The sequence below is a fragment of the Apteryx mantelli genome, chromosome 3 (genome assembly GCF_036417845.1).
Source record: "Apteryx mantelli isolate bAptMan1 chromosome 3, bAptMan1.hap1, whole genome shotgun sequence".
In the NCBI taxonomy this organism is placed as follows: domain Eukaryota; kingdom Metazoa; phylum Chordata; class Aves; order Apterygiformes; family Apterygidae; genus Apteryx; species Apteryx mantelli.
In genome coordinates, this window is record NC_089980.1 from 102,079,233 (window position 1) to 102,091,806 (window position 12,574).

Below are 12,574 nucleotides of genomic sequence, written 5' to 3' on the forward strand. Positions count from 1 at the left end.
CCTGACCCCTACAATCAAAGCATATTGGCACTAACATGACAATATGTCCATTTACTGGTCTTCCAACACAATTTAATACAAACATTACAAATACCACGTTATGTGATTACTACAATTAACATTTAGTAAAACAAAAAAACATTCCCCTCTGGCCAGAGGCTTGCACTGATTTAGAATATACATTATTCAGTCAAGCAATCTATTTAGCAGAATACCTAAGTGCTTCTTAACATAGTTGACAGAACAATCTACTTCTATTAGCACCCTTTTCACAAGGCACATTTGGGTATGATCAGAAAAGAAAGCAGTACTATATGCACTCAAAACTGCATCTTGACACTACGTTATACAGATTTTTTTAAGCAAAACTGTTTATTGTAAGCATACTTTTTCAAAATATAAACATACACACCTACATATTAGTGCACACATGCTCCAACACTGAAAATAACTGCTGTTATGACAAAAACTCAGATTACCCTCCATAAATATCATCTGGTTGACAACAGAAGTTAATAGCATGAATGTGGTCAGACTGTAGCAATTGCCTGAGGGTCAAAGAGCAGGTCTTGGCACTGTTTAGTTTACTACAGATGTAGACACAGTAGTCGCAAATCAAAAGGCAATTTGCCACTTCTCGAATGTAGCTGGATGTTACAAATAAAGTCAGTACAATTCTCATCTGCTGAGTCCAAGGAGCTCTATTTCTATCAAGTTCACTGTAAATTCAGTTAATAGAAAGTCTTCAACAACAGGAATTGCCAGCTGACAAAAACAGCATGGAAATCATCAAACTTGCACTTCTTTGGACAATTTCTAATATCACTAGGGCATTTCCCACTTCCTAAGCAATTACTGAAAAGTTAAGTCCAATTGTGGAGAAGTTTATGTCACATGCAATGAAATTTTCAGCTTATTTTTCTCTAGAATCTTAAAAATATATATATACTCAGAATACAGTGTCCCTTCACGGTCATTTAGAATACCATTCTCTACAAAACTAAATGGCTATTTAGATTTTGATTGTATTGATGATAGTAATCTCTGTGCATATTTCTGAAAGCCCAAGTGCCATCCAGCTAGTATCAATTGGAGTTTAACAGGGAAAGGGGCTTAGGTCTTGGTGAGACTTGTGCTGATCTCAGGAGAACCCTGAAGAAATTGCAGAGGACCCTTTTCAGGCCTAACACTACCTTTCCTCCAAAGCTCAATGAAGATTAAAATCATTAGCTTAGGGTCCCATAAATTCTGTTTTATCCTATAGTCAGTATGGCTTTGTCTCCCTACGAATTATATCCACATCAGAGGAGCAAGCTGTTGCAGTGACAGAAGAACTTTTAGATAGGTGTTCAAAGCTCTTAATCCCCATTGTTCTAGGAAAGATTAGTAGATTCTTCTCAGACTAAAAACATTTCTAGTTTTGCATACCTGCTTTTTGCACCCCAAGATTGCCTTATAACCAGCATACCCATGCACTGTATCATTACTTCAAACATGATAAGAACATACAGGCCATCACCGAAATGTTTTACTGCTCTCATGAAGAATGTTTAAGCAATGAGGATTACTACCACAGGAGGCAGGTCCTGGGGATAAATTATTTTTCAGGGAAAGACACAGAAAAACATGCTTGTTTACTTTTGGGGGGGGTCTTTTTTTTTTCTTAAAAAACAATAGCTGAATGCTATCTATAACTATCCAAACTATGAGGCAGACCCATATAAATTAATTTTGACTTGAAATCTCAGTCAATAAGAGGAAGCAGAGCTGTGGTAGAAATGGCCTTTTATGCCAAACATAGGAAGCCCAAACACATTCAGAGCATGTGTGTTACTCCTATTAGAGGCTGCTGACCAAGAAACATTCAAGTCCATGAAGACCAACACCAGCAACAGACATGAGCAGACAGCTATAGCAAGAGCAGCACCATACCAGTATTCTCTATTTGGAAGGGAAACCATGAAGAAGCAGTGTATTCTGTTGGCCAGAAATGAGCCTCACCTAGTCTATTCCTCACTTTCTCCATACTACTTATTTCTTAAAACATTATCATCTCTACTGCTTATATAGATTAAGTGACATATTTAATACTTTAACGCTTCTGCCTCCTGTTTATTAAAGAGGTAAACTTGTTTTTAACAATTTTAATGCCAACACGATCTCAGTATTAGGGGAAGCCTGTAAAAGATTAACAGAAAATGTAAGGAACGTATTAAATTCCACACAGAACAAAAACTTATGCTGAAACAAAATCACAGAATCGTTGAGGTTGGAAGGGACCTCCGGAGATCATCTAGTCCAACCCCCCTGCTCAAGCAGGGTCACCTAGAGCACATTGCACAGGATTGCATCCAGGTGGGCTCTGAATATCTCCAGAGAAGGAGACTCCACAACCTCTCGGGGCAACCTGGTCCAGTGCTCTGGCACCCTCACAGTGAAGAAGTTTTCCTCATGTTCAGATGGAAGCGTCTGTGTTTCAGTTTGTGCCCGTTGCCTCGCGTCCTGTCGCTCGGCACCACTGAAAAGAGTCTGGTCCCATCCTCTTGACACCCTCCCTTCAGATACTTGTACACGTTGATAAGATCTCCTCTCAGTCTTCTCTTCTCTAGGCTAAACAGGCCCAGCTCTCTCAGTCTTTCCTCATAAGAGAGATGCTCCAGTCCCCTCATCATCTTTGTAGCCCTTCGCTGGACTTGCTCCAGTAGTGCCACATCCCTCTTGTACTGGGCAGCCCAGAACTGGATGCAGTACTCCAGATGTGGCCTCAGCAGGGCTGAGTAGAGGGGGAGGATCACCTCCCTCGACCTGCTGGCAACACTCTTCCTGATGCACCCCAGGACACCATTGGCCTTCTTGGCCACAAGGGCACATTGCTGCCTCATGCTTAACTTGGTGTCCACCAGCACTCCCAGGTCCTTCTCCGCAGAGCTGCTTTCCAGCAGTTCAGCCCCCAACCTGTACTGGCGCATGGGGTTATTCCTCCCTAGGTGCAGGACCCTGCACTTGCCTTTGTTGAACTTCATGAGGTTCCTCTCCGCCCACCTCTCCAGCCTGTCCAGGTCTCTCTGAATGGCAGCACAGCCCTCTGGGGTATCAGCCACTCCTCCCAGTTTTGTATCATTGGCAAACTCGCTGAGGGTGCACTCTGTCCCTTCATCCAGGTCACTGATGAAGAAGTTGAACAGAGCTGGACCCAGCACTGACCCCTGGGGGATACCGCTAGCTACAGGCCTCCAACTAGACTCTGTGCCACTGATCACAACTCTCTGAGCTCTGCCATCCAGCCAGTTCTCAATCCACCTCACTGTCCACTCATCTAAAAATGAGTAAGGATTTAAAAATGAATCTATATAACTCAATTAAGAACTAAACACCAAAGTACTATTTTAAAAGATAAATCAATACAAGTATTGTAACAATGAAAATATAAATCTAGTAGTGTTTTTCTTTAAACTTCTAAAAAAAGAGTGGCTGTAATAAGAGATAAGGCTTAGGAGTCTTCAACAAGACACCTGGGAAGGATGTTTTTGCAGTTTCTCTGATGCGTAAGTGAGGATGTTTACCTACTACACAAAGTGTAAGGATTAGTTAATGTTTGTAAAACACTGAGCACAAGAAGAATGCATTACTGGAGAGGAGCTAAAAGCCTTTACCACCCCTCTTTAGTACCACTCAGGGAAGCAAGAGTCAGGCAACCTCACTGGAACAGCAGCTGCCAAGCAACTACCTAGTACCCAAAAATCACATGAGAAGCAGCCACTGAGTGTATGCAATCACTGTCTACCGGCAATAATTTCAGGATTTGTAGGACCTACTGCATATGCACATATCAAATGCACAGAGGCTGCAAACACCCTCAGCACAAAGTCACTGAACATATTTGATCTGCAAATGCTAAGCAAGTCTGACAATATTCACAACACAGTGGATTTACTGTGTTCGTGCTAAGCATCTGCACAGAGATATGTTCAACAGCTCTGGTGTAAACCATCTCATATATCACATGGTGAATGGCTACTATGTTCATGCTTCAGTCCAAGAATTCATGACTCTCAGAGACAGAAGCACTAATCACATTCTCCCATGCTGCACAACGCAGCCACACCATGGGTTTGGTCATCCCCAAATTCAGATTAGGGCTGCATCTGCCCCCTTACATTTTACATCAAAAGAACTGTCTTAACACTTGGCCTACATTTTGCAAGTTCCAAAACGGATGTTTTTTTCTGAAGGATGTCATTCCAAGACCTCTCAATGCTATTATATACTGGGTAAATGTGACAGTACTCTAATCTCCACAGCCAGCTTCCAAACTATTGCTGTAACTGACCTTGAAGTATAATACCTTTAGGGTTTATTTCTCATTTCAGTTTTGGGGAATATCATGAGCACTAAGATTTTATCCAAATAAAGCAGGAATTATCCAGGACAAATTTGCACTTAATTCTCAAAAGGGAGCATGGAGAAATGTAGTAACTGTTTTCTGCTGGAAAAAGGAGTACAAGAGATTAAGGAGTCCATAATTTAATTCTACTGCAAAATACCAAAGACAAGTAGGAATAACCACAGATACAAAGGAGATCAAGCAATCTGAGGACAAGAAAACCATCACAGAAAACCAATGAAGATTAGAGATTAAAATTAAAAAAAAAAAAATCCACAAACCAATTCAATACTTTACTGATGGAACTTACACCACTTCCTCCACTAAAAGCTTTTCAGCTATAATTATGCCAAGAAAACAGCAGTTTTCCTAATTGTAGGTTAAAGGCAATACAAATATTTTTCTGGTAATTCCAAAATAGAGTCAAACTTGTTCTCGGTAACTCTTGAACACAAACACATATTTCTATCAAGTTCTTCAATATTTACACATCTTAATTTGGGGGCATTCAATCATATTCTTGAACAGCTTTGTAAATTAATTATCAGAATAAAAACTGCATTGATCAGTATTTGTATTAAGAGTTTGAAACTATCTGTCTAAATTTTCCTGTGTATTTTAACTCTCCAGTGGGGAAAAAAAAATACAATCCTAGACCTATTGTATCTTTTTCTAAATCATGCAGTAAAAAAAAATTTGTACTTTTCTTTCAGTATACTATTTTGAACTGCCTTTTCCCATTGCCTTCCTCACAGTCACATCTCACTACTACATTCTTAAATATGTAACCTTTATAATTATGGATAAATCATTAACTTCCTGCAGAGGTACCTCTTTCACATTTTCACAGCTTCAACCAAAAATGCTAATAACTTGCACACTAAAAAGCATGCTTCATATAAATAACACTGACAATCATTTATTCAAGAGTATAGTGATTGAAGGGGCATGGGGTTCATTATGTGGAATTTGACACTAAATGCAACACTATTCGAACATCTTTAAAGTACATGCCCAGGACACCTACGCTTTGATGGATGACAAATAGTTTATAAAAGCCTTACTGACCTGAGTCCCCCAAGCAACCAGTGTCACATCACTGCCTGTCTGCAGCACCTCAGCTTGAGACAGTGGAATGTTGTAGGGCTCCACAGGGACTTGTTCCACTGAATAAAAAAGAGAAAAATAAACATTAGATTCCTTTACTGTTCAGTAATATCCCAGAGAAATATATACCTAAAAAAAAATTAATACCATTTAAAACAATAGACCACAGTCAAATATTATCCTTTTTTCTAAAGATTTAGCTGTAATTAAAAATATTTTTATTATACTGTATAGAATCCATTCAATGCCATTTATTGTATCTAGTACAGTAAAAATATGTATATGTACAACTAGTACAGTAATAAGACTCACTGTTCCCCCAAGTCAAAAATATCAGCATCAGATCTGGAGATAGTCTCTGCTACACCTGATAAAAATCAATACTGCATCTAATTCTAATATGTATCAGACCCCTTCATACTTATAGGAAAAGGAAAAACAAACTTATCACTCACCTGATATCTGCCCAGAATGGTGCTCCACATTTATATGTCAAAATGATAGGAAAAACAGTTTTCAGAACCTACATAGAAACTACCTTCAGGAACCTCTGATTGTAACAACGTCAAGTGAATCAAAACATTTTGCTTTGAAAAAACATTTTTTATTCACCAAAAATATATTACCATTAGAGAAAGTAGACAAAAATTAAGCATCTTGTCTTCTCTAAAATGTTTAGGGTAGTTCCAGTCAATTTAGGATCCATTTAATAGTTTTCAGGTGGAAACATCTTAGGTCATTTGGGCTAGTTTTGAACCCATGCTCCAAAGCTGAAACACTATACATTGACTGTTTTAATGACTAAAGCACTGACAAAAGACATCCATATATCATATTTTAAAAGAAATATTTTATTTGGACTTAAAGGTAAACTTATTTATGAACCAGCAGATCAAATAATATTTTTACTAAAATAAAAAATTCCAATAGTAAGGAAAAAAAAACAACTTCCATAGCATTTTCTAAATACACAATATTGATTTATAGAACAGATACTCTAATTTTTTGTTAACATATTTCATAGTTCCAAAAATAATTATTCAGTTCCTGCGGAACCAAATTGCTTCTTGAAGGAATGATTAAGAACACTACTGAGTGATACCTGTGGGACAAGTCAAGCTTTTAGTATTTTACCTTTTTTAATACAGCAGATCCAATACAGATAGAAAGATCTGTTGTTTTTTTTCTTGGCTTACATATTATGAACATAATTCTAAATTTTCATAAATCAAATGGTGAATGATTTTCTAAATTACAGCAGACAAATTTTATTGCTAGTCATAATATACAAATACTGCACATTTCACAGAATCACAGAATGGTTGAGGGTGGAAGGGACCTCTGGAGGTCAGCTAGTCCAATCCCACTGCTTAAGCAGGGTCACCTAGAGTAGGTTGCCCAGGACTCTCTCCACACTGGTTTTGAATATCTCCAAGGATGGAGACTTCACAAGCTCTCTGGGCAACCTGCTCCAGTGTTTGACAACCCTCACAGTAAATCAGTTTTTTCTTATGTTTATGTCGGAGACACCTCATTTTACCTAAGGAGCACAGAGAAGAAACAGAAATTAAATCATTCTTACTCAAGACAGAACAGAAACTTTTCTTCAGTGTGATTCATAATTCAAGAACACATGCCCATCCAGTCAAGGAAAAAAAAAATTCAGTTTTAAAAACAAGGTGTTTTTTAAACACAGTACAAAATCAGATATCTTAACCAAGATTTTTTTTTTTAATGTATTGTTTTCAGTACCTTTCTGTAACAATTTCTTTGAATGACAAACGGCTAAAGGAAAAATGGGGTGAGGAAAAAAAGAAGGAAAGGCACAACCAGCATTTGTTCACATCATCATTAGCACACTGCACGTTACTGGCTGACAGTAAAGCAGACCAGGCTTGTCTAGATTTTGCACATAATAAAACCCTCAGGGAGAAGACAGGCAAGATATTGAAAGATAATGAAGCCAACAACTATAGTATTTGCATGGCATAACTGTTTTTTTCATGGGATCGCCATCCACATGAAGCCTGGAGAACAAGGACCTTATAAAGATACAACAGGCTCTTCAAGTGAAAACCTAGGCAGCTTATAAGAAGATTTAGAAGTGACAGTCAGATGCCACCAGTGGAAGAACTGGAAAGTGCATGTGAAATGAGCTCTTTCTCCACATAGTGGTTTTATACATTTACAGACATTAAATATAAGATACAATTACACAAATTAGTTGATTTCTTTTTACAGCTAAACCATTCTGCAACAAAACATCTGTTGGATGAGCTCATCTAGAATTCCCGACACTTTTAAATGCATGGTTCAGCTTACCAGAAAACTTTAAGGGAAGTCCAGATTTGACAGGATTTTTGCAAAGGCATTTAAATAAATTCCCCCCTTCCACTAGCAATGATGAAAAACAGCATTTGAAATTATTCTGTGCATTCTCTTCCATAATAATTAACCAAACCAGGACAAAGATGTTTATATACAAAGCAGCCTTTCATCTACTAATGAATGTATCAACAAAACATTGTAAAACAAACATTTCAAACACAGATTTCAAATAAAGCAATTAATAAAAAGTTGTAATTATCAAAGAAAAAAGGCATCACAAATTAAACTTAAAAGAGGCTGCACCATCTGTTGCTTTTTCTGAAAGAGCAGTCTGAACACTCAGAAGAAAACATATGTTTTTTCATCTTACCTGTCTTGTCTCTATAACAACCACTGATGCAAGTTGCATTTATTTCTACCCCAACGATGTCATATATAGTACAATTAAATGAAACTGAAAAGGTCAAAAAACACCAGACTAGGTTCTCCACAAGATGTCTAAACCTGATAATGTCAAGGTGACTCATCTTCTCCTTTGATTCATAATCATTATGTACTCTTGACACTGCACAGGCTGTTAACTACTTTTTAAAAACCAAAGCCTTGTCATTTTTTTCATACGGATATTTTCTAAACATCTCTGACATTTAGGGGGATGTCACCATGGCACTTTCAATAACAATAATCTCAGAAGTTTACCAGAGACCATTTTATCTTTTTATACAGAATATAAAAATTATATATATATATATATATATATATATATAGAGAGAGAGAGAGAGAGAGAGAGAGTGTGTGTATATATGTAAAACTATATAAATAGAAACACTAGACTTTTCCTCAGAAAGGCTTGCATCTCTTTGCTGCTTTCCAGTTTTATAAGGCAAGATAATATTTCCTTGGAGAGTAAATGGGTATACAAAAGTTTCCAATGACCACCACTGCACATGCTCAAAACACTGCGACAGAACAGTAGTGACCTCTAAAAGTAATCACACCTAAGTAGAACACAATCTACAAAAAGATTTGAAGTAAATGCTTTTTTAAATTCTGAATCCTTTATGAAATTCTTTACCTATAAGTCTGAAATAAATCAATTCAAGTACACTAGATACACTTCTGAAGAGATGATAATATATTCTAGATTTTGTATGTGTCTTTACACAAAAAGGTTGAGGCACATATATAAGGCAAGTAACCCAGAAATCTTCCTGAAAGCACTCAAGAGAAAAGCCAATTGCTTTTATCTGTCTCGGGAACCATGCAGCATTGCTCGATTGGCAAAGATCCAGTTTTGAAAGGAAAAGAGCTACCCCAGAGGAGAAAAACTATTTCCTTCTCCCTACACGTACAACCAAGATGCTCATGGCACTGCTGTAACTGTTCAAGCAAGTAACCAGAGAGCAAGAGTGAGCCCTCCAGAGAGCCCAGGCCCATTAAAGAACAGCAGGTCCTCAGCTAGACAAATTGGCAATAAGGGGCAGATTGGGCAAGAAAAGCCAGAAGCCTTCCCTGGTGCCTTGGCCACAGAGGCAGCACTGTAACTACTTCAGAGTAGGGGAAGAAGAAATAAGTAATTAATAGCAAGAAATATTCATATTGAGAAGTATATTTCTTTTTCCTTCCAGTTCCTCCAGTTCCTTCCAGTCACCCAGACTGAAGAAAAAAGAAATGGAAGGATACAGAAATTCCTACAACAGCCATTTTACAAAATGGGTTCTGAAACTTTCTCCAAGTGATTTACAATTTCAGACCAAAACTTACTTAAACCTTAGGACCACGTTCCACACTCAGCTGCTGGTACTGCCGCTTCTCAGATGCGGGAAACATCAAGATGAAGTGTCTGCATTTGGCCATAAAAGCGCACACTTTTCTTGAACTAGCCATGTTTATAGCCTTCAGATCTAGCTTCTGCTTTACGGATTTTTAATACATTTAAATATAAATATATTAATATATGTGTGTAATGAATAAGTAATGGTTATTAAGTTATTAAAATACTATTAAAGATTATATTTATTATATATATAAATAATTCAGATATAATTTACTTATATTTTTATTTATATACATATACACATGTATATATAGGCATTTTTCAGATTAGTTGCACATCAGAGCTAATGCTGACTACATTACCAACTGTATTTCATTCACACAAAACACTCAGTTTGTGTTCTGCAGTTTTTTAAACTTACTATTAATAGAAACTCAGGTGAAATTTAAGATCTTAGCTTTAATTCCCTTCTCAAGTTCACTCCTTCTATTTTGTGTTACTAGGGCTCTCGAATGGCTATGGTGGAAGCTGGAAAAACTGGAAAATGTTTTCAAGACACCCCGGCAAGCTGTGCTTCACTTTGGATGTTGCCGTTTCTCCTCAGGTCATCACAACATGGATGCGGTGACCTTCAGGCAATGCTGCCGTGACATCCAGCCCTCTCCTGGGAATGACTAAGTATGGTGAAGACTCAAGGCCTGATTTTACTCTTGTATTCTCTGTGGGCAAAGGCTTGTTTGGATAGCAAATATTGACACAGAAATGAATGTTCATTTAATAAACATATTTAGTTTTACCTCATGTCTGAACAAACACACAACATTTTTGAACAAACCCATATTCATTTGGGAAGACATCCACCTTATTTCATTATTCCAAAAAAATATTTTAAAGCATCTTTGAAGTTAAGCAATCGCAATATCCATGTGGATAGTCACACTGAAATATTCTGCATTACAACTCTATTTCACCTTAGAGACTAGCCTTATGTCTCAAAAAACTTGAGTATTAATTTTTTAAACAGTATGTACTATTATGAAAAGCTACCCTTGAATCTTGAAAAAGCCTGCCCTGTAATCAACAAATCTGCAACTGCATGTTACAACTGGCATTGGAAATAACATTTGAGCGCGACTGGTAGGCCTTTTCAGCTCCTTAGATAAAGTATGCAGCAGACGCAGAATCACAAGTTCTGGTCCACACAAGAGCTTCTACAAGACAACACTGACCTGGCATGCTGCTTAGCATTCCCAAAAAGCAACTTCAAGTTTTACGTCCTACCTAAGCTAAATATATATTCTTATCTTCCATCACTTGCATGCAACAGTGAATTTTAATGAAATTGGCAACACTTGGGGGCAGAAGCAAAGGGGCAGAAAAGATTTTACAAACCATTAGTAGCTACTACCCACATGAAAAATGAGATGATCTTGTGTTTTAAAGACTAGCCCATTTACTGCTTATTTTCAGCTGAACTTTCAAAGATATTAACATCTCTGAACAAAATATCATGGATAACTGTTTACAGGTCCCATAGGGAGACAGAAAATTCCATTAAAGTAGAATGATGGAGCTCAAATACCTATATTCATTTTACAAGTAGAAAAACTACCTTCCGTTACTCTCATTCAGGCTTTGATTTTTCTAATGCCATCTCTAGGCACCCACTGTAACATCAAGCATGAAGTTCTCTGCAAAAAGGATGTCTGTTCACAGGAAATTTGAATTAAGAATTTTATGTTTGGTGCCAACATAATTTCATTATTCAATGAAAATGAAGAAAATGAATTTTTGTCTGGATTTGATAGCTTCTAGTCACCAGAACAATGAAGTCCCAATCCTGGTTGGTGTTTATACCATACTATACTATATCTACACCTTTCTTTCTCTTAAAAAAAGGCACCAGTATCAAACTGGAAATTTCCTGTAGAAGTAAATAATGTTTTTTTTTTAAAAAAAAAGTTGTGTCTTACTGCTGCCTCTGGATATATACCAATATATATAATATTAATGATGGTTTTACAAGAAATCCTGACCAGGGCCAGCAGCAAAGCAAGGAACACTGAGAGGTTAATTTTCTATGAACTGCACAAGAACAACCACCATTTTCCTCTGGTTCATGTTGACCCAGCCCCCAAGGCACAATTAAACGGCTAGGAAGATGGACTAATAGTACCAGAGGGAGAGGTTTTCAAAGGAAATGAAAGGAACGTCAAAAACCATTGCCCACAATAAAATAATCCCACTTTGTATTTTACAAATAAGGAAGTCCAATGCAAATTGTCTCAAAATGGAAAGAATAGAAGAAATTACTGTCACAATTGTCCCTGCCAAATGTTGGCACAAATGTACTAAATTTCAGCCTAAATCACTAAACTGATGTTCTTAGAAATTTTCAGACAAAAATATAATGCCTGTGAAAAGAAGGCCAACAGAATATGTGGGAAAATCACTATCTTTCAGAAGCTACTAAGATTATCTTGCAGCAACACCATGGTTGGTTATTGACTAAAATATAAAACCACAGTAACCACTATTTCAGCATGTCTTCACTCAGTTTTTCAATTACAGGGTTGAAATTTGTTCACTAGAAGATCTAGTTAATTGTTTTATTGGTCATTCCTCCATACACAAAAACCTCACTATATTCTCATTAGCTCTGGAATGTTTTTGATGTGCAGTCATTCATTCTGTTATGAAAGCAAACATGCTATTAACTTTACAGTTTTTGTGACTTGTAAATACTGAAAAAGATGAAGGAAAGGGTTGTTTTAAAGACAACACAGGAATTTAACTTTTCTCATTTTTGTTTAACAGGATTCTTTTATAAGATTCAACTTCATTTTCTAAGTCATTTCATCTAAATGAAGTCTCAAAGGCCTTTATCACTAAATTTCAATAACAATATTAGTTCTCTAAACACCATGATCTTAGAGAATGTGAGACTCCTTAGGCAAAAAGATCAAATCACACTAAAA

The 12,574-nt window shown here is 36.9% G+C and overlaps 1 protein-coding gene across 3 annotated transcripts in view; it reads right to left on the reverse strand.

Moving 5' to 3' along the window:
• The window catches only part of BCKDHB (branched chain keto acid dehydrogenase E1 subunit beta), a 154,379-nt gene that overhangs the window by 108,977 nt on the left and 32,828 nt on the right, over positions 1 to 12,574 (reverse strand). For all 3 annotated transcript variants that reach the window (XM_067294065.1, XM_067294066.1, XM_067294067.1), the window contains exon 7: positions 5,453 to 5,550. In XM_067294065.1, coding sequence (XP_067150166.1) covers positions 5,453 to 5,550 — 98 coding nt within the window. The remainder of the gene's footprint in view (positions 1 to 5,452; positions 5,551 to 12,574) is intronic.